Source organism: Exophiala spinifera, assembly GCF_000836115.1.
Source record: "Exophiala spinifera strain CBS 89968 unplaced genomic scaffold supercont1.1, whole genome shotgun sequence".
NCBI lineage: Eukaryota > Fungi > Ascomycota > Eurotiomycetes > Chaetothyriales > Herpotrichiellaceae > Exophiala > Exophiala spinifera.
The window spans coordinates 3,934,182-3,961,945 of record NW_015622513.1 but is presented as its reverse complement, the minus strand read 5'-3'; the positions used below and the strand labels follow the sequence as shown (position 1 = coordinate 3,961,945).

Sequence of the window (27,764 nt, the reverse complement as noted above, 5' to 3'; positions counted from 1 at the left end):
CGTAAAATGCGTGCGAATCTCATAGCTTAGAACCCCTTCTTCGGAGGAGCTTGATGTTTTCGTATGGATATTGATGTTCCAAGATGGTATGTTCAACTGCCATAGATCTTCAGGAGCCTGTCGTCGGCGTCATCAAGAATACTCCAATGCTCGAGGACCTCTAGATTCTCAGCCTCGGCCAAGAACATCTTATCGGGATCCTGGCCTGGTCCGAAAGGATTCGCATTGGCGCCGGGGTTCATTTGAGCCACCTGCTGGGCCATTTGGCTTGCCGCATTCTCATTGCCCAAAATGAAAATGAAGACACTCTGAAGGCCGAACAGACACAAAAAGTACCAGGACAAACTGCTCACCCATCGAACATCGAGATCCCTGGTCATGACGCCGGACTGGAGCATGCTCTTGAACCGTATGGTAAGGGGGAAAGGCAGTTTCAGAATGACGAAGCCGGCAAAGAACGCATTGATCCAGGACATTATGAGTGTTTGTGGGATCATCATGGCCATGTTACCCTTCATCATGCCCATCATGCCTTCCATGGCTGCGGGGTCGGACATCGGATTCGGCGCTGCCTTGCCGCGAGACTCAGGGCCACCACGGAGGAACGACCCCTTCTTGAAAGAGTCGATGAGATATTCCTTCCGGCTTGTGAAGGAGGATGCTGTCAGTGCAGCGTTGGCGTTGTTCCGCAGGTTGATGCCCCTCAAGATTGCCTGTCGTTCGCGGGATTCGAGCAGAGAAGACGGAGGCTTAGGAGGCGTGTGTAATAATACGGTTGCGTAGTGTCGTAGAACGCCAGTCAGGATCATAACGATCGTGATGGGCAGGAGAATCCAGTAGCTATAATCAAAGTTAGACGGCTATGACCTAGGCTGTCATCATCATGAGTACTCACAAGAGCGCGGGATCACGATGGATCGTTTGCTCGACACCTGGAAGAGCCATGAGGGGCGAAGGTATGGGAAGGGTTGTGAGGTTCGATGTCGCTGTCGCTGTCGCTGTCTCACATCCGAGAGCACTCGTAGTTGTCTGGTGAGTAGCAGCAGCATGGGGAGTTCGGAAGACCTTCTTTTTTGGACCACTGGGCTAAGATGTCCATAGCCGACTCACACCTTAGTCAACACCATTGCCTACCGCACAAAAGTGAGGCTGTGGTTCCACGCCATATCCCCAGACGCCTTGTACACCTCTGCACAGCTCTTAAGTATGTATCACAAAGTCCACTCAACAAATAAGACCCAGAGTCGTCCCCCTACCTGGCGACCGGGCGCAGCGGCGTAACTTTCCGTGCGGCCATTGGATTTACTTCGATATTCATCCTTATGTCTACATTCCTGGGTTGGGGCTTCATGTATCAGTTTCAACTATACCATTCTCTTCCACGACTCGACATATCGGAAGAGACTTCTGCCCACTGGAGCACACGAGATTCACGCAGACCACCACTCTCGTGGAAATTCAGAGTGCATCAACTTCTGCGGCTGATCTGGCATGGGCATCCGATTTGGGCCTGGAAATCCGGTTATCGCCTTCTCTGCTCTAACAAGCGGCCGGATAGGGTTCGTCAAATCTTGCTCGGCCCATCGTGAATGGAATGGGTTCACGGTCGAAGCAAGTGCCGACAGGGATGACTCTGTCCACGAAGAAATAGGATCCAGATGCGACCTCGGGTTCTATGATGTCTACCGTCATGTTTCTGCGTATATTCATGCACCACGGACGGACAATGTCCACTTCCCATGCGCGTACATGATGGCACATCTCATGATCGAAGACCTCGGGTTCATATCTAATAAACTGGAGTTTGTAAATTGACGAGGATGTGCCCTTCACTCCAAAGACGGGGACAGACAGAGTAGACGGGGCAGATCAAAGGGGATGGGCAGATAGCAAGCGTAGTGTCAATGTCTCGATACAGGATGGGGTTCAGGGAGCCGCCAATATCAACGGTTATACCTCCTGTGAATGGGGCGGTTACCACATTGACAACGTCCACCACAGCAACGAGCGGAGACATGGCTGGAGACAGGCTCGAACGCCTCATTTCTTGTAGGATGTCTTGAGAGTGGGAGGCACGCCATGACTATAGGTGCCTTTGGAAGACATATATTATTGAAGGACCCAGCTATCTCCTTTTCAGCCTTGTGCATGACGTGTGTTTCTCATTGGTCCATTTTGAGCCTCGTCTAAAGCAATTCCCACGCCTCGCTCTCCTCCTCCACTCTCACATAGCCCTCGTGGGCCATCTGCAACTCCTCTAGGACCTTCTCCTCGCAGGCCTCGCAGTTACTCACCATCGCCAATTTTTCGTAGTCGGCCAGGGACACCGACAAGGTAGAGATCTGTGGTTTCTCCCTCCATACCACCGCCCAGGTCTTGGTGCAGTTCGAGCAATAGTAGAAGGCCACACCAGTCTCGTTGTCTCCCCTGTAGTGATCTGGTGGCGTCGTTTTCTTGATAATTGTTGGGCGGAGGGAGGGTTTCGGGGAATTTTGGTTCATCGGTCTTGGTGAGTGAGAAGAAGATGTCGGGGTTGGTGATGATTGGGTCGGTCATCGGCAAGGCTTGGCGAGAGGAAGACAACGGTGAAGAGACGTTGTTGGTCGACATTGTCGTTGTGATGGACTCTTTGATGGTTCAAGCGTCTCTTCGTAGATGAGTGCAACGCCTTTCTTGTTGGTTCTGTCGAGACGGGGAAGGTGAGATGACGCGAGAGAGGAGTGTTCTAGTGACGAGATAAAATGCGAAAGGCATGACTGTACAATTGAAATTGTCGTGCTCCTGGACAATAGAAGTACGGTGGGATTGTCTATTGTTGTATCTCGTCCTGGTTTAGCGCCATCAAAGGCGGTGTTGAGGGCTATTGGCGAATAGTCTTCGCCAAGCGGTGTTGAAGTGAAGGGCACAGGGAAGAGACGTGGACATGATGTGTTTGTCCATCCGGGAAATCCAAAGCCAGAACCCCCTTGAGACAATCCGGCCTTGTTTACACGAGAGATGGGAAGAATGACAATCTTGTCGGGTTAGGTTCCAAAGACTGACAGATCATGACCATTTCTAAATCCCCCTGTTGAAATCCTAACTTCAGTCGCAGTTCACGGTGTCCGTTGAGAAGGTGGTGGTTTGTCTGGATCGTGGTAGGGTTTGCCGTATATCAAATTCAGATACCAGGCATAGTCCCCCCGAATATATCACATATCGAGCTGAGAGACGGACATGTAGACCGTCACAGAGCCATTCGACGGCTTCAGCGTTTGGAAGACCCAGGAACCCACGACTCAGGGGCCCATGTTGCTCCAGGGTTTGAGGCTTTCTCGTCGACCTGCTTCCATGGATCCTTGGGCGGCGGAGCAGGAGTCTCAACACCACTCTTGATCTTTTCGGGTCGAGGAGGTGGTCCAGGCATGCTTTCAGCCGCTGCTCTATCCTTCTGAGGATCACCTGAAAGCTGTGGTGTGACAGTCGACTTTGGCTTCTCAATATACTTTGCTTTGGCTGCCCATCGTTCATCCGCCAGCCTTGCATTGTGTTTTAAGGTTGCCTGTCTTTGCAGATCCGCAGCTTGTTCCTGCAGACTTGGTGGATCCGATCGAGTCTGTCGCAGCCATTGATGCCATTGAGGCGAGATCTGGACGTCGGCATAGAGGGTCTTACGGTCGGCCTTGACCATTCGTCGCATTCTGTTGTGGTTGAGAGCGTCTCGAAACTCCCAGTATGTGTTTCCTACAAGATCTTGACCTGCGGAGTTGTTAGCATAGACGTCAACGACCGTGGAAAGCGCTGGATACACGAACCGACGAGGAATCGCTTGCGCCATGGAAGGCGCAGCATTTTCCAGCGGATCCAAAGATCTCTCATGGCCCCCATTGTGGCAGACTTGTAGTCACTGGTTGCCAAACAAGTAAAGTGCTGGACAAACAGATTGTTGCATAAGCCGTGCAGAAGAATAATGTATCGACGAAGCTCCAACTAAGACGACGGGATTATGCAATGGCTTGTTCTGATCGACGTCAACCTGCAGGGGTCGATATTCCAACACCGACGCCTGGCGCCTCAGCACCTCGATCACTCTTACACTGCCACTGCCACTCTTTTACCCGCCTGTCGCCATCTACTTCCTACACAATATCTTTGCATGGTCTACCTAGACACCTCTTTCTCTGACCTGAAGAACCCACACTCTCCGATCAACCGTAGTCATGGCTTCGGTCACAAGTCTCGACCAGGACATGCGCAAATTGCGCCTTGACCGGTACACGCCTGGAGCCGCGAAAGAAGTAAGAGCATGGATTGAAGATACTCTAGGAGAGAGATTGCCCCCAGGAGACTTGATGGATGCCTTGAAAGATGGCGTCGCGCTCTGCAAGTACGATGAAACCCGTGTATCAAACCGTGCCGTGCTGACGGTCATGCTCTACCAGGCTCGTCAACCTAGTCGTCTCTCCTGGCGTCAAGTATAAACAGTCCAACATGCCTTTCGTTCAGATGGAAAATATATCTCATTTTCTACGCGCCTGTGAATTACCGCCGTTGAACCTCCCCTCACACGACCGCTTCTTGACTGTCGATCTCTACGACGGTAAGGATCCGGCACAAGTTTTACAGTGTATCTCGGCCTTCAGTCGCGCCGCAAATGCAATCAATCCGGGCGCATTCCCGTCCACACTTGGTGCGAAGAGTAAAGGGGCAGCCATGAGCCCGCAAGGAACAGGATCGAGTGGACCGAGGTCACCGGCGTACACCACCACAACTGCGGCTCGTCCTCGAGGCACAAGCAATGCTACGGCCGATAGTCCTTCATATACTTTTAACCCGCTGAACAAAGCTGCTTATTCGGGCCGAATCAGTCCAACCAAAAACACTCTGGGGAGAGGTGGGCTTGCTACGGGCGGCGCGGTCAGTACTTGGAGCAGCAAAGCTGATGAAGGAAAGACGGCGCCGGCATGGAACATTCATCAGTACGGGTATATGGGTGGAGCTAGCCAGGGCAATCAAGGTGTCGCATTTGGCGCACGAAGACAAATCACGTCTCCCGCTCCCAATGTACCGAGCGCTGCCGAAAAGGAGAAACGCCTAAAAGAGGAGGCCGAGCGCAAACGCCGCGATGCTGAAGAATACGAAAGGCAACAGCAAGCACAAAGGGCCGCCGAAGAAGAGCAAGCCAGACTCGAAGAAGAGCGCAGGTGGGCCGAGGAGACGCGACGGGCTCGAGAACAGGAAATCGAAGAACAGAGGGCGCAAGAACGCGAACGTCTACAAGAAGAGGAACGTGTGCGACGAGAAGAACAGCGTCGTAGAGAGCGCGCTTACGAACTTGAGCGAGAACGTGAAGCCGCAGATCAAGCTGAGCGGGAGGCACGATCGGCAGCCGAGCGGAGTCGCCAACGAGCAACAAGTGACGCTCGCTTGAATGGACAATTCCTCAGCCAGTACCAGGCCGATCAAGCTCGTGTCGACGCTGCTACTTCGCACAAGCAGCATATCATCGAGCAGGAGTCGACTGAGAGCCGACGCATCGCCGAACTCGAACGTCAGTTAGAAGAACTCAAAGCACAACAACACCAACATACGCAACCCTCTCCGCCGGCCAGATCCCAAGTGGAGCCCAGGCAGCCTCCTCTTCCAAGCCGATCCAACGTCGGCCAAACAAGCCATGAAGACGACTGGGATGCGTCGGAGCGAGACTACCTGAGGCGCGAGTGGCAGAAAACCCAAGACGTTGAGGACACACCGCCTGCTAAGCCGCCTCGCCCTGAGCCAGTACCCGCCTCCGCACGGCCCCTTCCCGACCCTATGACTTATACGCCCGGCACGAATCGCACTGATCGGTACCTCGCGTCCCACGCGGCGCCAGCGCAACCCGTGCCCTCATCCCACCGTCCACAGGATTACTCGACCACTACAGAGGTGGACCTTGAGAACCAGCGACGCGCGCAGTCCCAAGCACGCACCAAAGCCGGCGGGTGGGCGTCCAAGTCCCTGCTCGAGCGAGAGATGGAGCGCGAGCGCGAACGGCAGAGAGAATGGGAAGAGGGCCAAAAGGACACGGCCGCGCGGGCACGAGATATAAGTCAAGGCAGTGCTCCGGGCCAGAGCTGGGACGTGCATCAGTACGGCTATATGGGAGGAGACAACCAGAACCGCGGCGGGACAGGATTGGGCGTTGGCGGTGCGAGGAGGCAGATCATTGGACCTAGACCACCTCCCTGATATCGAGCACTGCACTCTTGTTTGTGTTGTCCTCTGCCAATGGCTTAACCATATTCAGACCTCCTGACTCATGACGCTTCCGAACTCTGGTATAGGACGGGGCCCGTGGTTTGGTACTTGTGATGTGAACGTTGGGGCACTTTGGATACCTACCAGGTCACATCATCGACATACCTATTTACTTCCTTCTTTGCTTACCTGCTTACATACCCACAGACCCCATTGCGTAGGTAGGTAGGTAGGTAGGTAGATAGGCAGGCAGGCAGATTGATAGGGAGGGTTACCTTTACGAGACGATTGAAATGAAAGTATATAAGAAAAATCAGGGACAGCCTAGCCGAGCCTGTAACCAAGGTAGCTATACTGCGCACGTACGTCGGTGACTTGTCGTGTGGTTTGTAGCGCTCTGTGAGTTCGATTGAATTGCCTTGGATTGGACTTGGCTTGGATTCATCATGTTCAAGGTATATGTACCTTTCAATCTAGGTATGTAAGGTACCTAAGGAACCTAGATATCCCACCTGACCTCGATACCTTGGGTACACAAAGTGATCTCGGACCGCGAGTTTCCTTTCGCTACCTAGTACGGAGTATCTCTGCTCATGTCTCTCTCTATTGTACCCTGTCACCAACAGATGTCGTTATACCTTGGATGAGTTGAGGTAAGTAAAGTTCTTATGGCATGCCTTGCCGTGTTGAATGCCAAGTCCACGACATATAATGGACATCATTCCAGCTGGTGTAAATTGCGATGGCATGCGTTTCTGCTGGGCGGCTGGGCTCGGTGCTGTAGAGTTTGTGTGCGTTACTTGCGCAGATCCCGAATCGGCGGAAGTGCTACTGTAAGCAGTACAATTGTCCAACTTAGTTCGCGATCCACCATGAACCTTTGTCATCGCTCATCACTATGGCCAGCCACGCGGTATGCCGCTGTTTGCGTCGTTGCCGGTTGCACTCTGAAGAGACTCGTGCAGACTGCGTCTTTGTAGGTTTTGATGGGTCCGCGTACTGACCGGCAAACGGTACAGCGCTAGTTATTCAGTGTGACCAGATGGTTATTGGGACACCCCTTGACTAGTTGGTGCGACTTGATCTTCGTGCCGTGCTCCTTGTCGCATCTGGATCAAGAAAAAATCCTGTCCGAGGGCTTATCAAATCCAGACCAGCTTGTCAGATCGCTTGAGCAGAGAGTGATAGCGGTATGCCACGAGACACATGTTGTTCACAATTCTCCTTTGTATTCTTCTTGACTCCCAGCGACTTCTGCTCCTTCGTCCTCGTTGGTTTCAGCTGATTTGGCGTCCTCTGGGGTCTTGGCCTCGCCCTCGCCCTCTTCCTCATCGTCCGACGCAACTACACCTCGTAGTTGGATGTGGCCGTTGACGTCGTCGAGTCGTTCAATCTTCCAGTCTTTGGTACCCGCCATCTTCTGGAGTTCTATACGGAATGATTCGACTTCCTCTGGACTAATATCAAGCTTCTTCATGTCTGCCGCGGACAAACTCGAAACTTGTCCGTTCTTCTGCATGATGAGGATATCTGCCTTCTCGTCTTGCGTGAGCACAATACGCCCTCGCTCAAGCTTCTTGCCCTCGTGGCCAATGTATTTCTTCGCTCCGATTTCGACATTGCCGAGGACGATCCGTTGAGATTCACCTGGTTCAAGTGTCTGGCTTGGACTTAGTTCTTCACCACGGGCCTCCCACGACTCAACTTCTCCTTCCGAGATGATCTCGGTGCAAGTAATGGAATGTGCACGACTCTCTTTGGGAGGTTGAAAGGCGACATCGTTGCATAGTCGCGGGGTGTAGACGATCATCAAGTACGCGCACGTCGCCGTCTCTTTGATCCAGCCGATACGGTCAGTAAGTTGGGGGTTACAGTGAAATTGAATCTCGATCTTGCGGTTGTTGCCCGTCAGATCACATGGCGTCCCCCCTTCGAGGCGCTGAACAAGGTAATTGGTCTCTGCTTGTGTCTGGACCTCTGTAGAGACCGCTTGCTCCGAAGAGGTGTGTTCGGCGGTCTTTTTATTCTTCTGTCCCTCAAACCTGCCCAGGACGAAGCTGGGTACAGTAGGATCCTCTTGCGGAGGCCACACGCGCCCGTTCGTTCCCGGTGGCAGTGCGTGGAACTGCGTCACTTGCGCGTTGTAACAGAATGAATATGTCCACCAGCCGGTAGAGTAATAGAGGCATTGGTTCGATGCCATGCCCTGCAGCAGCTCTGATCCTCGAATGACTGCACGGTCCAACTCTTTCTCACGGTCTGTGGCGGATGGTTCTTGCTTGGTGGCATTGTCGGCGCCCGACTTGGCTTCTGGAATGAAGCAGAGGTGCGGGTAGCCTTCGAGGAGGAGACGTTCGTACGTGCCACTTGGGCGGGAGTCTTGTCCTGCATCTGACCCATAGGTGTTATGATCCAGTTTCGAGGGTACTTCGGCATGGCCAGCAAGCTTCGTTCCATCGTTCGCCAAGTAGGCTGCTGCATCGGCTTCTAGGATGTACGCGTCCGCGAATTCGACCGAATACTGGAGACTGTTAGCACGAGATATGGTCAGGTACACGGGCAGTTGACAGCAGCCTGTACCTGTGGGAAAGCGAAGAGGTCATCGTTGACGCTGAAGGTGGTTTCGCTGGCGAGGCAATGTGCGAATAAAGCAGCCAAAACAAACCGACGAACGCCCATCATACTTGTCACCTCATGATCCGAAGACTGGTTCGAGTAGAAGACGCAGGAACAGCTGGGTGCCTTATGGACGGGGATGATATGTCACTACGGAGTTTCCAAGTTGGAGAGACGGACACGGTCAGCAGCATCTCCACAGTCACTTTGCAGTATTGTATTGTACTCCAGCACATACGATGTGATTCGGGCATAATTTCTCACCTACAACTACCTGTACCCTTCCTACTATGAGTGGCTCCGAATCACTCCTTACTACTACCTAGGAGCTTCTTCCTTACACTATGAGGACGTTGTGGCAATCAGAGAATACTCCCTCACTGTACTCCTTCAAATGTTCTCGCCGGCCGCCCTCCTGATCGCATTCGCCGTCTCCAATGGCTTGCTCACAAACGGGGTGTGACTGGCATCCACTGTGGGCGTCTTGACATCGACCCCCTTTGCAAACTCCTCGACCATCAACTTCTGCACAAACATTGGAATCGCCTGATCCTGCAGACAGTATAAGTAGGTCGTCGGCACAAACCGCCACCCTTCGTACGTGACCACGGAATGGAAAGTCTGATACGAGTGCGGTTTCAACTTCGACACCGCTTCCTTGACTTGCTCCTCAGACATGTCGTTGTAGAAGGTTTCGGCGGGAGTGGCTGGGTTGACTTCCGTTCTGTCCTCGGATATGTTGAACCAGGGTAAGTCACTGCCAAAGGCGCCGATCAGGGTTTTGCCTTGCGGGATGATGAACGAACAGCACAGGAAGAAATTGATGATGTGAGACTCGTAACCTTTGATGGCTTGGGCGCCGGGGATGCCGCCGTACGAATGGCACACGAGGACTACTTTGTGACCCCGGTCGACAGCGCGCCTGATGGCGGCGGCGGTGGTGTCAATGTCCGGTTGCGAGTCCTTGACATGTTCAGCTGGGCCAACAGATTTGAGGTAGACCAGATCGATGGTGTAGCCGGCCTCTTCGAGGAGAGTGGTGGTTGGGGAGAAACAATCTGGGGTGTGCCAGGCTCCCGGGACGAAGATGATGGTTGTGTCGGACGGTGCCATTGTGACAACTATGGGCCTTAGACTAGTAGTGATGATTTTCAAAGGAGGGGAGGGCTGTTATTAAAGAGAGAAGCAAACAGCACGGGCCTGGTATTACGAAAACCTCGTGTCTCGTCGCACATTCATATAGTCACGAGGGGGGCATCAACACCGTGATAACTTATCGTGGTCGGGACGGGTATATTCCGATATACTTTTTCGGGAGTTTCAGTCGCTAGTCGGGTAAAGCACTCCCAGTCTTCAGGATTCAGCGGGTAGACGCTCTAGACCAACAGCCCCATTGTCCTCGATATACCTGACTCGACAGGCCGATGCCCAGGTCTCCAACTCCGCACCAGACGAAGCCTTCAGATCCTCAAACTTGGAAATCTTGCTTTCGTCCCTGTCGTTCTGGAGGCTAGTCCCCTCAAGCGTCGTGTTGAACTGGGGTCGACTCACGAACTCATCTTGCCTCAGCCCCGCTAGCACATCAACCAACAATCTTAGGCTGTCAACCTGTCGGAAGGATCTGGCGCTGATGCTCTTCCAGCTCATTGCCACAAGGGCGAGGGTGATGCCTGCGGCAACAAACATGCACCCTATGCCAATAAACAGTATCACCGGCACATACGTGATGCGGTACCGCAGTATCTGAGAAGTGTCTGTGACATTGACAAAAAAGTCAGGCTGATCCCGCGAAGTGTTTGTGCTCGCTACCTCATATGCCATGCGCTCCGTCTCTGCGGACGCGTAGAGGAAGTTGAGAGCCAATGTCTCAAAGTCGATTGTCCTTGAGGTTGTCTCCGACGTGCCGTCACTGCTTGTCGAGACAGCACATTCGGTGCCCGTAATGGTGGCATCATAGCATGGATCTGCAGACCTTGCAAGGGCCGGGGCCAGTCCAGGAATCGTCACATCGGGGGCTTGGTAATTCAGGCTGAGTTGCAGTTGCTGCATACGCAAGGGTTGGTATACTGTTTTCCCGTCGGACATTTTGACGCTCGCCGCATTGCGATCCCATCCCTCCGCCGAGCGAACCAAGTCAACAGTCCCATTTTGTCGCTGAACTTGGCATTCAATTCCCCAGACAGACATTATCTGCTTCGTGCCATTGAAACCTGACGCGGTCATGTTGAACGCCTTCGGTATAATGTCGCCATATGGCGATGGGTACGTTTCGTTGCTCAAGTTGAAACTGCCTGCGTAGCCGAGAAAGGCCGAAGAGCCGTTGTATGGAAATGCCATGAACGGGTAGTCGTCGTTGTACGCATTCTGCATCAAAGCGATATCGCCTGGGTAATAGCCAGAGAGGAGATCGGTCTGACCACGGGTCATGGTGAAGAGAACAGACTTGACACCCATCTGTTGTACCATGAACGTGTCCGGAGCAAAAGGCTTGCAGGATACTGTCCATCGAGAAGCCGGAACAGAATGTAAGGCTCGGACCGTGGATGGAAGTGATATTGAAGCAGTGGTCACATTGTTGAGTATGTACGCCTTGTCGGTCAACAGCGAAGACGAATTAGAGATGCTCAGTCCAGTCATCATGCCACTGAATTGATTGGCAAAGCTAGATCTCTGTTGAGTACTGAACCCCCAAACGCCAGCGAAAGTGGTCGACACAAAGGAGTTGGGTACTGCAAGCTGCGCATCGCTGAGCATTCGAAGTCTCGTGCCCTGGCCTGCCGCATCTTCATTGAAAGCTTCGTAGGCTATCACATTGCCGAAGGCAGACTTAGCCAACGCGCTGAAGATAACAAGCAGGGCGAGATACAATAGTCGCCGTGTGCGTGGAGCTAGGAGTGTGGACAGCTTTAAGATGTCGTAGGATCCGCCGGTCGTGGTACTCAGCTCGACCAGACACGCCAGAGGTACTCCCTGAGCAGATGGGTCCTTTTCGTTGATTGTAGCGACCCGGGCACAGGAGAACCAGATGAAGTTGAATCCAGCGAGGACCAATGGTGCGATAAAGGCGCTGCATAGTAAATCAATGGCTTTGGCTCCGGATTGTGTCAAGCGTCCTCCGATGGTGGCACTGTGGATGAAAGACCAATGTTGGTTGCCCCAATTGTTGCGGTTGGTGCTTAACCAGACTATGGTCGCGATCAATGGAGTGATGAACAGTGCAGCTGCCGTTGAATAGTATACCACGGCATCTTTGGACAGAATCCGAGCCTGTCTTCCGGTCGCAGCGTAAGTCTCGTCTGAGTTTGTGATGGCACTCGCCCGGGTCTTCTCTGTTCTCGCCCAAGGCGTCATGAGGGACGAAACGTGGGTTTTATTGCCTATCCGCAATCCTGAAGTATCTTTTCCCGTATAGCAGATATCAGATAGGCAACACCAAGGGAAGGGAGCCGGGCATCCTACTTGTACCCAAAGCCGTCTTACATGGCTCAGCCTCCGTCAATTGTTACAGTACTTCTAGAGGTAGGTATCCGTAGGGCTCGAAGCGACGCCAAGTATGCACCAGCGCCCATGGTGAAAATTGAAATTGGGCGGCCTGAAGAGGGTACAGTTGGTTGATAGGCGGTCGTACCGAGTCTGAGGCTCTTCAGTACTTCTGATATGCTGAATTCCGCCCCGAAGGAGGCAAGTAATTTGTGGCTGAAACACGAACCGGGCCTAGCCTAGTGGCTCGGCGAGCCCTAGAATATCCTAAAAATTCGTGCCTCAGGTACTGTACCTGGGTAATACGTGCAGAGTATGTACGAAGCACAAAGTACTAACTTGGAGCAGGTGTGAGTGCGGCCTCATACGACGCACTGATGGTGTCGCTCTGCTAGCGCTCTGCTAGCGATCGGGCCCTTGATGGAGACACACAGCAGTGACACATGGCGGAGGCTGAACGAAAGCTTTGTGCTATATCATACCTCACCCTTAGTACACAGACGTCGACTTCACTGTTGTCTGTTGGCCTCATCATTTTCATGTACACTGATAGACTCGCCACGCATTCTTTTCTGAATTAAAATCCCAGTCTTCGACTATTGCTGACCAGGATCTATCGCCAGGCGACCACAGATCAAAGCTGGTCATATCAGGTGAGGTAGCTGTCTGGAGCCATCCCAACTGACACGATAAACAAGCTTCAATGCCCAGGAGTTCTGTTCATATGCGACAGATTATCAAGACCAATCGCCCAAGGATCATCTCAACTGCATCAGTGGCTAAGGACATTCGGGTTTGTTATCCGCCCACAAGCTCAGCCCTCCGAAGAACCCGAACACTCATACCTGCTCTGTGACCATTATCGGTACCTCTATGACTGTCTGGAGCCTAGAGCTTTCCCTTATCAAAGGATCATTCGCTTCGTCCCAGGATCTAACACTGTTCAACGAATGTGATAGAACGGTACCAGGTCTTCCCACTGACTGCGGCGTTCTCCTGTTGCCCAAGGGACTCTCCATCCTCGAGTCTCTGGACGCCTTCGCTACATAACTCCTCAATCCATTTTCATGGAGCTTGTCGCGGTAAGAAACGAACTGGAGGAGAGTATTGTGGCTCGATCTCGAGTAATGAGACTATCCACGATTGCGAAAACCACTGTACAAGGAGGCGCGAGTTCCAGATAAGACACTTGTGGACGCCGTCAAGAAGATCGAGTCCGGATCGACTGGTATGCGAAGTTTGACATGGTGGCTTCAGAGGTGGAAGACTTCGTCAGTTTCTCTACCCAAAGGGACGAATATACTACCAGCTTTCTTATTGGGTTCTGATGGCAACCGTTCAGCGTGCGAGACGACCTGGGTCACGATGATGGGCTCAAACACACCGGTCGCCGATATCCTTGGTCATATGAGATAGAACGAGATATTAATAATGGCTCTACACGACCGTGGTTTAGTTGGATGAGTGATGTACTGAATCTGGTTGCCCAGATGGATGTGTGACTCAGCAGATTGGAATAACTAGAGAGGCGAAAATGCAAGCAATTAAAGATGACCTTGGATGGCTGCCTGCGTAGCTGTGGACGACGATGATATTGTAGAAGAGAGCGAGAGCGAGCGAGCAGGCAGAGAACGAAGAGAGAGTGACCTGTACTGACACAGCAAGACACTTAAGCTTCCTGTGGTTTGTTGGTGTCAGGATCCGATCGCATCAACATTTCTCCGCGAGCCTTGGCGTGCCATGCATCGTCAAGTCGCAGCTCTCGGAGGCGCAGGCGTCGTATGTTCCTGGAATCGGCTACGCCTGCATCTACAGTCAGACCTTGACCGATTTCCACGACGATTGCATAATAAAGCCATACGTGCAACTGTGCACATACACGTTGCAGCACCTGTCCTGGCAGCACTGGACGCATCAGCCGCTCAACACCACGCCCAACGCCGTCAACCATTCCTCGCCCGACCCAACGTTAGCCTGTGACATCTTACGAATTGCTCGCTTAAGCGAAACACCAGCTTGCTTCCTTGATTTCCCCAGCACAGTTGATCACGGTGTCGAAGCCGATGGCTTGTGCCTTGTAGCTTCATCGTAAACGGCCAGCTTGCTTCGACCACCTTTGCCTTTATCCACACTATGGGCTTCGTGGCAGTATGCACTGCTCTTTATGATTACCAACCGCAAGGTGCCGGCGAGCTTGAGATCAAAGAGGGGGAACTCTTATGCATACTCGAAAAAAGCACCGAGGATGACTGGTGGAAGGCCAAGAAGAAGGCAGCTGGGGAGGATGAGGATGAACCTGAGGGTCTGATTCCAAACAACTATGTCGAAGAAGCCAAACCAGTCCATACCGCCAAAGCTCTTTACGACTATACCCGGCAGACTGACGAGGAAGTCTCCTTCACAGAAGACGCTACTCTACAGGTCTACGACACCTCAGACCCAGATTGGACTCTTGTCGGCGTCGGCGACGATTATGGCTTTGCACCAGCAAACTACATTGAGATCTCTCGAGATGCACCTCCCACCCCTTCCTCGGCCTCTCAGAGACGATCCATCCCTCCTGCGCCCGAGCCGGAGGCGCTGGCTAGCCCGTCATCCCCTGCGAGATCAACGCATGATCCTGCAGCCAACCTAGCGCGGGTGTTAGGAGGTCAAGCCCCTACATCGCCTACCTCTGCCCGCCCAGCAGCGACGCCTCCTCGAGTGCAGCTCACGCCAGACCCCTCTGACGAAGAGGAAGAAGAAGCGGCACCTGCACTTCCTCAGAGACCGGTGTCGCAACCTGCGACACTTCCTATTTCATACTCGCAGCAAGATGAAGAAGGGGGAGGCCCACTACCATCCCCGCCCTATAACAGAGCCATCGGACGACCTGACGACGACGCACCCATTCGATCCCCGGGTGGGTATCACCTATATAACATTAACGAGATGGTGTCGGCCATGGGACGAAGGCGGAAGATGCCCACGACTTTGGGCATTAACATCGCCACAGGAACCATCATGTTGTCTCCCGAAAAGTCAAGAGATGGCCCGTCACAGGAATGGACGGCTGATAGAATGACACACTATTCGATCGAGGGCAAGCACGTCTTCATAGAGCTCGTCAGGCCTAGTAAGAGCCTGGATCTCCACGCCGGAGCCAAGGATACCGCAGAAGAAATCGTTCGAGCGCTGGGAGAAATCGCGGGTGCTCATCGAGCAGAGGGCATTCGAGAGGTAATTGAGGCAGCTTCTAGTGGTGGAAGCCACAAGAAGGGACAGGTGCTTTACGACTTCATGGCCCAGGGGGACGATGAAGTTACGGTTGGTGTCGGAGATGAGGTCATCATTTTAGACGATACCAAATCTGAGGAGTGGTGGAACGTTAGGCGATTGAAGAATGGTAAGGAGGGCGTGGTTCCCAGCAGCTATATCGAAGTGACCGGTTTTGTCTCTCTTGAGCCGCCATCACGGAGTGGGTTAAATGCTGGCCTAAGTTCAGTTGAGCAGAACCGCCTTGAAGAAGAAAGACTCGCCAAGGAAGCCGCAAGAGCTGATCGGGCACGGCAGCAAGCTGAGCTTTTGAGCTCACGCAGCGAGGTGGGGCCGGGAATGTCACTCCCTCAGCGCGGAAGTAGTCTCGCAGACGATCAGACCTCCAGACGAGACCGAAGAGAAAAGGATGATCGGAAGAAACGGTCCAAGCCCGACCCGACTAAAGTCAGGACCTGGACGGACCACTCCGGCTCGTTCAAGGTTGAAGCTCAATTCTTAGGTGTGGCAGAGGGCAAAATCCATCTGCACAAGGTCAACGGCGTCAAGATTGCAGTCCCTGTAACCAAGATGTCGCCAGAAGACCTTGAGTATGTTGAACAGGTAACGAACGAATCGATCGAGGAGCACATTCCAGTCGCTGATTTGATCAAGATGAAACGCAGAAGTCAACAGTCATCTGAGCAGTCCAAAGCGCGCAGTGGTGCCTCGGTAGAGCAACCAAAGGTACCCGAGTACGATTGGTTTGATTTTTTCCTGAAAGCAGGTGTTGGGCCACATCAGTGTGAACGATACTCGCAGGCCATGATTCGTGATTCAATGGATGAAACCGTGTTACCAGATATCACGGCCGACACTCTACGGACGCTAGGTCTCAAAGAAGGGGACACGCTCAAGGTCATGAAATACCTGGACCAGCGATTTGGACGAGCGCGGTCTGCCAGCGTGAATGGTACCAATGGCGAAGCTGGAGCAGGAGGAATATTCTCAGGTCCTGGCGGAGCCTTGCATAACAACACCCGTAGAGGCAGGCCTGAAGCTAACCGACAGACGAGCGACGTGGTCGACGCCGACGCTTTCGCCAAGAAGGAGGCAGAAAACCTGAGCGATGCAAAAGCGACACCTCTGACCGAAGCGCCTCCGAGGAAACCAGAAGGTGGATTCGATGATGACGCATGGACTGTCAAGCAACCCGCGCAGACGCCTGCAGCGAAGCCAGCTTCTGCGGCGCCAACAGCTCCCAAACCGCCTACGGGCGCCTTGCAGGATTTGTCTTTGCTAGACGCACCCCTTGTACCGACTCCCGCCCAACCACCTGCACCTGCGGTCAGTCAGCCAGCACCAGCACCTCCGCCTGCACCACCGCAACCTCCAGTTATCCAGGCTCCTCCTGTCCAGCAGCCTCAGCAGACAGGAGCAACTCCACAGTTTTTCTCTGGCCTCCAGCCGCAACAAACAGGGATACAACCACAGCAGTTCAACCCACCTAGGCAGAGGCCGACAGCACCACAGCAAAGCTTTTCAGGAGCAGGTCTATTACCACCGCCACCGCGACCAACATCTGCACCCCAAAACCCTCAGCACAATCAATTTGGTCTTCAGCCTCTACAACCTCAACTCACCGGCATCCCTAATACTTCGGCACTCCAAGCGCCTCCAGGCCAGAGTCTGAACGATCTAACACAACAAAGATTGCAGCAACAATATCAGCAGATGCAATTGCAATCACAACCTACTGGGTTCGGTCAATTCGGTCTTGGTCCACAGCCTACTGGTTTCCAACAGCCTTCCCAGTTCGGACAGTTCCAGCAACCCTATCTTAATGGCAATGCTGCTGGTAGTCCATTTGCAGACCCTCGCACGTCATTCCAACCACAGCCGACCGGGATGCCTTTCCAACCGAATGCCGCGTCAGGTGGTATCAACACAGTGCTCCCTCCAGCCCTGCAACCTCAAAGGACGGGTTATGCGTCTCCAATCCAACAACAGCAGCCGAACGGGTTTGGCCAAGCTATACCGCCGCAACCAACGGGATATCCGCAGCAACCTCTACAAGCCCAGCCTCCAGCGTTCCAACAGGGAATTGCACCGCAACCAACGGGATATCCACAGCAGCCTCAACCTATACAAACCCAGCCTACAGGGTTTCAACAGGGAATTGCACCTCAAGCAACTGGCTCTGGGCAACTACCTCAGCAGAATGGGTTTCAGAGATTCTCACCTCCGCCTGTGCCCCCGATGCCTCAGTTCCCTGCAGCGGCGCCTCTACAACCACAGAAAACAGGGCCAGCTCCTGATATCAAATTTGGAATGTCCCCAACAAAGAAGTTGACTCCCCAGCCTACTGGACGGCGTGCGAATCTTGCCAATGCTAGTAAGTTCAACCCTCTCACATGTTATGGGAGCATAAAATACTGACACAGATATAGCGGCTGATAATCCGTTCGGTTTCTAAGCATGACTTCCGAGGGCAACATGATGCTTTTATACGCTTTTCTGGTGGTTACGCGACGTCTCTACGTCCTAGCTTAGTCCTCAGGTGCTGTGGTCATGGCTGAATACGATTGTTTCAGGATCCAATGGTGTTGACTATGCCAAATGTTAAGGGAGGAAGCTACGTCTCCCACGGAGCCTAAGGATGATTCCTGAGAATCTTGACCTTTCGAGCGACCATGGGATAGATTTTAAGAAGCGTTGTTACCGATGTTAGCAGGGAGTTCAGGGCTCGAATGCAGATGTCTTGTCCTTTCTAGGTTGAGCAAGGCAGTTTCACATTTGCTTCTTTGTAAGCGGCATTGAGACAGCTGTCAATGGCGTATATTTGTCGGGAGTCTACATAGCCCTTTGTGTGTCGACACTTTGCAATGTGGAAAGAGTACCTTGTCGAGATATGAAGATGTAGAAGCGAATAGTAGTTAAATATACAGCGTTATGATGTCATTGAGAGATAGCTTTGGAAGCATTCAAGTGAGGATCTCGAAGCAATGTACCATGCTCCCACCTCGACTTGCATGAAGACGGTTGACGGTGGACAAAATGCGAATCACTGCACCCTATGCCATCAGGAATCTCGGTTCCGCCGTGTGGCTTGCTGTCGCCTCGCATCTTGTACACAATTGAGGACTCCGCGGCTGACCGCTACTGATTACTCCCGTAGTTAGACTGCGCCCCCGGCTGTAACACAGGGCTGAACAGACGCCACGACATCCCCCGGTCATGACGGGGCTGAAATGGGGTACGACTCTGGACACGCCTTTTCATGTCATCGGCCATTACATTGACTTAGCTTTCGGCGGGCACGTTCCATCGTCACCATCGACCAAGTCAAATTACAATTGGGCAAAGAGTTGAGTCCGGCTGAAGCACAACAAACGCGGAAACTGTTCGATGTGTGTTGGCAATTGAGGTCTCCCATGGGGCCTTACCACACCACAGGATCACAGGGACTCCCGAAGTGAAGTCGGAGAATATTTGTTCGCTCTTTGGACAATCTTGCACCATCCAAGACGTCGACAAGGTGAGATGGCTGGCCAGATGCCGGAATACCCACCAGATGTTGAAAACAGTCTAGACAGGTGCAGGGTCCGACTACTCGGGTAAGCTGACCCGTATTCGATCTTCCCTCTCACTCAGCACATGGACGCGCCGCCTGAGAGTTCAGGTAGGCAAAGGTCAGACGGCCTCGACCTATGCCACCGTGGCCCCGGTGATAGGTTGACGTGTTAAATTTCCGGTCAGCTTCATCTCGTGTTCGCGTATGTGTGTGCCGTCTATCTTATTCAGTTTTGGGACGAGGAGAACTCTTTCTAGATATGGTTCACACATGTCCCAGCCTGTGGGGAGCTGAGCTGCTCACCAGTTGGTCGACTGAGCGTAGCTGGTCATCTACATGCATCTACGAAGCATTTAAGGCGGCCACCTCAGTTTACAACACACACCCCTTTGTGGCGTTTTGAACACAGGACGAGCACGCACCTTGACCTGGCAGAGGCACCAGTGTCTCTTGAGGGCGTCGATATATTCCCCGGACCCGCCACAGATGATATAACGCAGTTCAAGGCTTTCATTCTGTCACTCGTCGCCGAAAGTTGACGACAAGAACCGCAACAAGCTGTCCGACTCCGCAGCATCCTACGTGGCATTCCACTGGTGCTTCTCCTCTCACGCTGCGGCTCTTCGACCTGCACATCAGCAGCCATGATGACAACGGTGAAGCCGTTCTGCTCAAACAATGCACAAGGCACGAACCACCCCGTCATTGCCTCATCGCCCTTCAAGCGACCAGCGCCGTTGCGAGCGAGCACGTCGAGGACGTCTCGCTTGCCTTCCATCCAAGAGGAATGCCCCCCATATGACTCCCTACGCTCGACACCGTCAAGCGAGCAGAGAGAAGAATTTCTCGACAACCAATTTTCGTGGTCATATACAGAAGAATCGCTCGAAGGTGAGACGAGACACAACTCTGACGACGAGGAACTCCCCCCCTACGTTCTGCTGGACAACGGCGCAAACAAGCCCGCATACTCGAGGAGACAGAGCGAGGCCACATCGTCTACGACATCAGTGGTGCACCAACAACAACCATATCAGTCGACAAAGCTTGACGGGATATTGTGTCCGCGGTGTAACCTCAGGAGGGCCAAGGCTTGGTATCGCCAGATTCAAAAGGATAGAGAGCCAGGGTTAGTCTTCTTCCGTTTTCTTTTGGTTTTGCTGTATATTCCGCATTCCAGATTGCAGGGAAGAGAGTCTAGTTAGTGTCATGGCTGACGATGTGAACACCGAACAGGTCCAATCCAAAGAACAAAGTGAAGTCGAAGTCGAAGTCGAAACCGAAACCAAGACCAAAACCAAACTATCAAAGGCCAACACACTATACGCAAGCAGACCTGGATAACAGTCTCAGTTTTGCTTATTATCTCTTCTAGCTGGCTCATGATGACGTTGGCTTCTCTGGGGAATCATGATACCTTTTCCTTCCTACGGGCTTTATGACTTATTTTCACTTGTCGGCTTCTATCCCCGTGTTTGAGACATGGGACATGGAATCAGGAACCGGGAAATCAAGAACGAGGAGTCGGGGATGGGGAATTGGGAATCAGGAGCACTCAAAGATCGTTTGAAACGTCTTTTGGAGTCGGGAGAACGAGCATCGTATGAGATAAGATACCCATATACATATGATTAACATGAACATGGACGGATGTAGCTATCATGAATCAGCTACAAGATGCTACACTGTACTCAAGGGAGTCTTTCCAAGTTCTCTGCAGGGTTCCTTGGAATCCTAGTCTGACGGGATAAAGTATAGAAACCTCATGCGGCAAGACACGCGTGAAACAAAGACATAGCGACGTCCACTGACGACCGGACAGACACGGGGCGTCGATGTCATCGTGCTGCTGACGGCTTGACAACTGCCGCCGCCCTTCGGGTGGGCTTTGGCTGGTGGAACTCCTCACCACAGACCCTGGGACGTTTGTCAACCAGTTTTTCCACGGTCTCACGCAATTTCCACCCTGCTCGACACAGTCAGGCCACGAGCTTCAGCGGCGCAGGCTGTGTTGAACAACGGCAACGATGGTGTCGAACTTCTCTGCGTTCACAGTACGGTGAACGTGTGTCCCGCGGAGAAACACTGTTGTCGGCGACTTTTCCAGCCAGACGACCGGCCTATCACCTTCGCCGTATTACCCATATCGTATTTGGGCATTCGCCTCGATTATGTGCTGCAAGAGAGATTTGGCAGCCCTTCGAGTGAAGTTGATCCACCGGAAGCCCTCGTGGGCAGTCTTTGTCCGCCGGCTGCCGCAGAGACAGAGCGTGAGTGAATCGGAGCAAGTCATATATAAAAGTGTTCATCCTCCCCAACTCACCGTCCGGTCTGTTTTCTTCGAAGCAGACTATATACAAAAGAAGTACGACTTCCCCGCTCTTCCCAAAAAGAAAGGATTCGCTATCTTGGTCCTCTACAACAAGACAAGGCTCGACAGCACGGCAACCATGCAGCACATCGACGGGGCACTCATCACCCACGACCTCCCGGCCCGCATGGCATACCTGCAGTCGTTCCTCCAGTGGGATCCGGAGAAGGACGGACCTCTCATCGAAGCGTGCAAACCGGTTCTGGCGCCGTTGCTGAACGGCATCGTCGATGCCGTCTACGAACATCTGCTCAAGTACGACATCACCGCCGCCACGTTCGCGCCCGCACAGTCCGCCGACGGCGCATCGGTCGACGTACGCGAGCTCAACATCGACCACGCAAACATCAAATTCAGAAAGGATTTCCTCAAGGGATACCTGGTCAGATTGGTGTCCAACCACGACTGGACGCCCGGGAGCAAGTTCTGGGACTACATCGACAAAGTCGGCAAGGCGCACACGGGCTCGATGGATTCCGGGCTGAAGCACAGGAAGAACAAACCCCCTCTGTTCGTCGAGTATCGCGACATAAACCTACTGCTGGGGTGGGTCGAGAATGCCGTCACCGACATTGTCATGGGCGTCGAGGCCCTCGACGTCAAGACCAAGGTCGACATCTTGAAAGCCCTGAACAAATACTGGTGGCTTCAAAACGACCTTTTTGCGAGACACTACGTCAACGATTTGTCAGAAGTGACGCCATCCTAAGGACTGACTGGCTGGCCGGCCGGCTGGCTGCCAGAAGGGTCTAACGAGGTGCTCGAAGCTTGTTCGGCGCTGAAGCTCCTGGCCCAGTGATACGTGGCCACGGCGGCCGGCCAGTCTGGCAATCGGGAGTAAACCAAGGGCCGAGGTCAGCCGTATTATCATCGTCGATACAAAAGGACGTCATGTATCTGGCGTAGAACCAGGGACAGCGTCGTACACTCTCGATAGACAGCGTACAGGGTAGAAAGAACCCCCAAGACGAAGAAGACGACAGGAGCCACTGGGGGACAAATGACAGCGTATGGTTTTTGATGGTTGTTAGAGTTACAGTAGTAGATCCTTCTTGATACATCAAGAGTACGAAGACATGGCATCAGAGGAGCATCTCGATTCAGTAGCACATGTTCTTTGCGGCGTGTCTGGCCGTGGATTTACATTTTCAGTCAGATTTGTAGAGAGCAGGGGTAAAGGTAAAAGGGACCGCAGCCTCTACTACGCATCAAACTTGCCGAGATGAACGGCCCCTGTGCATAGTGGTGCTCTCAGATTCCTGGAGCCGATTTGAGGCACCGGATCCTGATGCGACTATATATACCTCTCCCGACAAACCTAAGACGTACCCAGCCAGCATAGAATATTCAACTCCGCATCACTTCGGCCGGATCCAGGTTGGCTATCATGATACAATACCAATACAGACTCCTCACACTGAAATACGCATCCCACCTCTTTTTAAAGCCATACATGAGCCCCAGCACCACGCAGCCTACTGCCCACATCACCAACATCACCAAAACTAGCAATGGCGGCACACTGTTTTCTGCGGCTACCAGTTGTGTCCAAGGTTCGGTAGCCACCAAGTCAGGATGGGCCCACGCTTTCCCCGGCGCCAGGTGCTGATCGTACATGAGGGAAACAGCAACGAGCTTATGGGCTTCTTCCATCGCATGCTGGAGTTCAGAAGGTGTGATGGGCCGGTCATACTGGATGTAATCTGACTCATCTTTGCCCGTCATATTACTCGGCAGACCGGCTGATTGTATGAGTGGCCTCATCCAGTCTGGTGATGTGCGGTTTTGCATCCAATATACCGTATCCGTGAGCTCAACGTTATAATATGGATTTGGATCTGGGAGCCATGTTTCATTCAGCTTTGGGTATATGCCGCCTGACCCGCTCGTAGAGCCGAATGCGGAATCGCCGCGGATCCCCGGTAGGAACATGGCGGGGACGGCTAGACTAAAGCGAGGCAGGCCGATAAAGGCAACGTTGTTTTCGTCAAGGTAGGCGTTCTCGCGACGAAAATCGTGGAAGGTGCCGGAGATCCCATCGAGACGCGCTCTGCCAGTCTCTGAGGATGACGTGCACTGGACCCCGATTGCGTGCAATGGGAAGTCAGTGACCGGAGTAGTTTGGTTCATTGAAGGCCATCTAAAAACGTGTTCGCCCTTCAAATCGCGGATCGTGCCTTGTTGCCACGCGGGTTCTCCATCTGGTAGACCATTGACAGGTACGTATTGCCAGAGTGCCATCTCTAAGACGATCTCATCGTCAATACTGTATATGCCGTTGGTACTATAGTCGCGCGTGCTATCGGTAAGGCCATAGACGGATTCAGGAAGGGCGACTTCTGCGAACATGAAAATGTTACTGCTTTCTGTATCCGCCTGGGGGGATAAGAGAGATATTGTGCCGTTAGCGGTAGGATTAACATAGTAAATATGAGGCGGCACGTCGGACTCAAGACAAAGACTGAACTTTGCATCCTCCTTACGTTCGACACCATAGATATACCCTGGGTTGGAGGAGTTGATGCGGTGATTGAGCAGTCTGAAGTCAGACAACTCAGTGATCGGTGTACATTGGTACTTGAGCAGGATACCCCACGCCTCGCCAGTGACAGGGTGTTCAGCCTGTGGCGCGAGGAATATTGGGTGCTCAGTGCCAGACGGCAATGTGTTTCCGGTGGTCATGTTGATGTTTTTTGCGAAGTCAGGGGTGAAATATAAAGCGCCGACCCAGGGGATCTTTGCTTCTTGTGTTTGACCCCAGTTTTGATTTGCCGCATCGAGGACGTCGAAACCAGCGCGACGATTGAAATTGGTTACATTAGGCCCTAGAACTTGTACTCCTGGTGTTTTCCCTGGCTTGAACGAGTCCTGGGTCCCCATTGTAAGACCGGTGAGGACGAAAGCCCAGGACAAGAAGCTCAGGATAAATAACGGAAGCCATATCCACGAGAAAGCCTTATCGTTTCCATTAGTCTTGGTTAAAATCGCTCGTAGAACCTTGATCCAATCGCTGATCTTGCTCCAGGATTTATCCTTGTGCATAGCCACCTGGTGGGTAGTTAAAACTCCCGGCCTTCGCGTTATCAGCATACCTGCTTCGACCCCGGCGAGAATGTAGGTGGAGACATTTAGCCCAAGGGCGCCGATGACAAACCACGACCACCAGACATATGTCCCGTTGTAGGTTGGCGAAGTTGAGCTGCGGCGAAGACTCTCGGGGCGAAGAAACTCGATATATGTCCAGATGAAGTATGCTGTGAAGATAGGAGGGCAAAGGACACAACTGATGGAGCGGACCCAGAAGCGTTTTTTGGGGGGTGCTTTATGGCCTTCGGAATCCTTAGATGATCCTGTAGTTTTGCCCTGTGGCGACACAACTTCGTATTTACAGTCATGCTGTGTTGACGCCATTTGATGAAAATCAGCAAGAGAGAATGTTAAGATGGGTGATCAGAACAAGGCGAGCTGGCTTTTAGGAAGGCTACAACTACCTACCTAGCAGTAATGGAAACCCGGCTGCATATTGTGCTACGTTGGAAGAGGCGTTCGATGTGTGATGAGCCGCAAAGCGTGGTGTGCTGGCATTGAGGATCGCAAAGGCATTGGAGGCAGCAGGGTTCTGGTGGTTATCTATTTGGCGAACTCAGCCACGTTAGGTTCAGTTCTCCCAATGCCCAATGAGTTGTTTTGCCTGATATAGTATAGCACTTAAAAGGGGTAAACTGACCATGCGACTGCGTGTGCGCCTTGGGTAGACCTCGCTATCGCTGTTGTTACTGTGGTTGCGTTCTGTCTGAACACCTAGCCCATCAACCGTAACTGTGTTCTTCTCAAGGTGAGAAGGGAGGGTGAGTCGTTATAGAAGCGGCCCCATCGCGGTGAGTTGCGCTTACGCATCAAACTTGCCAAGGCCGCGACAAACGTTTCTCCATTGGGACTTTTCCCAAGTCGCAAGCTTCGAGTGCAAATGCTCGTCGTCGCCTGAACAGCAGCTATTTCACGGTTTTTGCTGCCATTGTCACCTCTTCTACAGCCAAATCAACTCTCTTTACCCGTTCTACGCCTCCAGATCGCCCAGCATGATCTGCTCGTCTTGCCGGCGCAGCTTTCTCAACCGCCTGCGCTCCGTCCACATACAACCACAACAACCACTGTACAATACACCACTCTCGATACGATCCGTGGCAACGGTCCCTTCCACACGGAATGCAGCACCTCCTCAAGCGCCGGCGTCAATCTCAATAGACGGTGTCGGCAACCCAACCCAATCGTCCAACACAGCTGGTAAATCCCAACCGCTGTCCGAACCACACACACCTTCTACATCGAGCGCAAAGTCGGGCACAGGACCATCCTCGACGAAAAGCGCTACATCCAAGAAACAGCAACCCTCGAGACCCAAGAGTTCTGTACCGGGTGGCGCGGAGCTCAAGGGTCTCGGGTACACCAAGGCGCAGCCCAAGATCATAGCACTAGAAGACGACGAGTACCCAGACTGGTTATGGACGTTGCTGGACGACAAGAAGATGGCTCCAGGTGAAACAGTCGATTTATCAGGTAAGTTGAACAAGACCCATGCATTTCCCCCCCGCGCCTTTTACTTCGCTTCTTTTTCTCGATGGTGTCCCGAGTTGTATGAGAATCAAATGGTCATGACAAGAGGGAACCAAAATACTTACTGTTGTTTTTCTTTCCACGAAATAGTAATGACAAAGAAACAACGAGCACGCTATGAAAAGAAACAAGCCCGTCTTCTCGAGTCGATCCCCAAGACGGTCCCTGTGCACGAACAGAGCAAAGACATCACTGGACCTGGAGACGATGCAGTGACGAGTCTTGAGCGACGGCACGAAATCACGAAATCCGCCCGCGCCGCCCGCAGACGTGGTATCCGCGAGAGCAACTTTTTGAAATCAATGTAATTGCCACTTTTGCGACGACAGAGTATATTCTTTCTACTACCATACTCTGCATCAGTCATCATATCGTTCTTTCGGGTCGAGACAACACCCTACCACCGGAACGGGTCTCATATGGTCGATGTCGTCTCTGCGACAAGTGCACACATGTGCTGACATCATAACACGGGAATCATTAGAGAAAGGGCGTATGAAGGGTGCAATGTGCGTAGGACGCAAATGACCAAATCAAGAAGAGTGAGCGAAAATGAAGCACACCCTCCTAATACCGAGAAAGAGGGAGACAGCAGAGGAAAGAAGAAGAGAGGAGAGGAAGGACCATGTACAAATAAAGACCAACTCCCTAAACTTTTGGCCGATACATAACGGAGACCAGGCATACAAGTGCTGTTTCACAATCCCACTCACCTCGAACTCGCACTTGCACTTTCACTTTCACTCTCACACTCTCGTATGTCAATGAACTCAAGTACCTAAAGGCGGGTAGGAACAGACATGTCACTGATTCTTGGGTGGTTCTGGTCGGTCTCTACTCGACACAGCGTCGTCTAAAGACCTGTAATCAGGTACCACTTTGGCTAGTGTAGGCAGGCAGGCAGGCAGGCAGGCAGGCAGGTGTATTGCCATCTATCTAGCTACCTACCTACCTACCTAGATGGCTGGCTGGCTAGGGCATCTACCTTATCTAACTATAATCAGTATACTTCGGACCTCTGTTGTCCGTTTGCCGCGACAATAGAAAAGGCCAAAACCCAACAATAACAAACTCCTAACAAGCATGTCGTGACCAGTTCTCCTGCCCCTGTGCCTCATGCCTCATGCCCATGACCATGCCCACACCCCGAAAAAAATGATCTTGTGTCCAGGTTCATGTGTTTCATTGTGTTTCGTGTATGGATTTGTTTCCGATTACCTTGCCATATACCGTATACCATATCGCATCAAAACTGGTAGCCGGTAGCTGTTTGCTGGTTGCTGTAGAAAAGAAAAAGGACGGACAAAAAGAGCAAAAAGAAAAAAGTGGCACTCTCCTCTGCAGCGCCGCAATGCCACAGCATACCTGCCTGGGCCAAGGGGGTATCAATCATATCCATGTTTCGTATTCGTTATCGTCCTCCGTTAAATCAATCGTTGCTGACCCTTCCCTCCCTCCGCTCCCTCCTTCTCCCCAAGTGCCATTCATGCATCCATTCATTCATGAAGATAATGCTCGTCTCTATCTTTCTTTCCCGGTACCATATCACACGGGTCTCAGAATACTCACTCTCAGTGTAACGCCTGGTTAAGAAGAGTAATCCCAAAAAAAGGAAAAGAGAGAGCGAGAGAGAGCGACAGAAGGGCGGATAGCATC

The 27,764-nt window shown here is 52.5% G+C and overlaps 12 protein-coding genes across 12 annotated transcripts; 5 read left to right on the top strand and 7 right to left on the bottom strand.

Annotated features, from left to right (window-relative positions):
* Positions 1–92: 92 nt before the first annotated feature.
* On the bottom strand, positions 93–945 carry PV08_01448 (uncharacterized protein; the record flags this gene model as incomplete). The annotated part of the gene is made up of 2 exons (XM_016375810.1): positions 93–840; positions 896–945. 2 exons carry the CDS (start codon positions 943–945, stop codon positions 93–95), a joined length of 798 nt encoding a protein of 265 aa, XP_016241086.1.
* Positions 946–2,286: 1,341 nt separating this feature from the next.
* PV08_01447 (uncharacterized protein) lies at positions 2,287–2,610 on the bottom strand (the record flags this gene model as incomplete). Its single annotated transcript, XM_016375809.1, has 1 exon — positions 2,287–2,610. One exon carries the CDS (start codon positions 2,608–2,610, stop codon positions 2,287–2,289), a length of 324 nt encoding a protein of 107 aa, XP_016241085.1.
* Positions 2,611–3,247: 637 nt separating this feature from the next.
* PV08_01446 (uncharacterized protein) lies at positions 3,248–3,867 on the bottom strand (the record flags this gene model as incomplete). The annotated part of the gene is made up of 2 exons (XM_016375808.1): positions 3,248–3,738; positions 3,795–3,867. The coding sequence occupies 2 exons, from the start codon at positions 3,865–3,867 to the stop codon at positions 3,248–3,250; spliced, it is 564 nt and encodes a 187-aa protein (XP_016241084.1).
* Positions 3,868–4,199: 332 nt separating this feature from the next.
* PV08_01445 (uncharacterized protein) lies at positions 4,200–6,210 on the top strand (the record flags this gene model as incomplete). Its single annotated transcript, XM_016375807.1, has 2 exons — positions 4,200–4,366; positions 4,422–6,210. 2 exons carry the CDS (start codon positions 4,200–4,202, stop codon positions 6,208–6,210), a joined length of 1,956 nt encoding a protein of 651 aa, XP_016241083.1.
* Positions 6,211–7,432: 1,222 nt separating this feature from the next.
* On the bottom strand, positions 7,433–8,901 carry PV08_01444 (uncharacterized protein; the record flags this gene model as incomplete). The annotated part of the gene is made up of 2 exons (XM_016375806.1): positions 7,433–8,740; positions 8,800–8,901. 2 exons carry the CDS (start codon positions 8,899–8,901, stop codon positions 7,433–7,435), a joined length of 1,410 nt encoding a protein of 469 aa, XP_016241082.1.
* Positions 8,902–9,225: 324 nt separating this feature from the next.
* PV08_01443 (uncharacterized protein) lies at positions 9,226–9,948 on the bottom strand (the record flags this gene model as incomplete). Its single annotated transcript, XM_016375805.1, has 1 exon — positions 9,226–9,948. One exon carries the CDS (start codon positions 9,946–9,948, stop codon positions 9,226–9,228), a length of 723 nt encoding a protein of 240 aa, XP_016241081.1.
* Positions 9,949–10,188: 240 nt separating this feature from the next.
* On the bottom strand, positions 10,189–12,186 carry PV08_01442 (uncharacterized protein; the record flags this gene model as incomplete). Its single annotated transcript, XM_016375804.1, has 1 exon — positions 10,189–12,186. The coding sequence occupies one exon, from the start codon at positions 12,184–12,186 to the stop codon at positions 10,189–10,191; it is 1,998 nt and encodes a 665-aa protein (XP_016241080.1).
* A 2,262-nt stretch (positions 12,187–14,448) lies between these two features.
* Positions 14,449–17,988, top strand: PV08_01441 (uncharacterized protein; the record flags this gene model as incomplete). The annotated part of the gene is made up of 1 exon (XM_016375803.1): positions 14,449–17,988. One exon carries the CDS (start codon positions 14,449–14,451, stop codon positions 17,986–17,988), a length of 3,540 nt encoding a protein of 1,179 aa, XP_016241079.1.
* A 1,782-nt stretch (positions 17,989–19,770) lies between these two features.
* PV08_01440 (uncharacterized protein) lies at positions 19,771–20,467 on the top strand (the record flags this gene model as incomplete). Its single annotated transcript, XM_016375802.1, has 2 exons — positions 19,771–20,252; positions 20,311–20,467. The coding sequence occupies 2 exons, from the start codon at positions 19,771–19,773 to the stop codon at positions 20,465–20,467; spliced, it is 639 nt and encodes a 212-aa protein (XP_016241078.1).
* An 827-nt stretch (positions 20,468–21,294) lies between these two features.
* On the top strand, positions 21,295–22,203 carry PV08_01439 (uncharacterized protein; the record flags this gene model as incomplete). Its single annotated transcript, XM_016375801.1, has 1 exon — positions 21,295–22,203. One exon carries the CDS (start codon positions 21,295–21,297, stop codon positions 22,201–22,203), a length of 909 nt encoding a protein of 302 aa, XP_016241077.1.
* A 638-nt stretch (positions 22,204–22,841) lies between these two features.
* Positions 22,842–24,905, bottom strand: PV08_01438 (uncharacterized protein; the record flags this gene model as incomplete). Its single annotated transcript, XM_016375800.1, has 1 exon — positions 22,842–24,905. The coding sequence occupies one exon, from the start codon at positions 24,903–24,905 to the stop codon at positions 22,842–22,844; it is 2,064 nt and encodes a 687-aa protein (XP_016241076.1).
* A 668-nt stretch (positions 24,906–25,573) lies between these two features.
* On the top strand, positions 25,574–26,416 carry PV08_01437 (uncharacterized protein; the record flags this gene model as incomplete). Its single annotated transcript, XM_016375799.1, has 2 exons — positions 25,574–26,051; positions 26,199–26,416. The coding sequence occupies 2 exons, from the start codon at positions 25,574–25,576 to the stop codon at positions 26,414–26,416; spliced, it is 696 nt and encodes a 231-aa protein (XP_016241075.1).
* Positions 26,417–27,764: the final 1,348 nt, after the last annotated feature.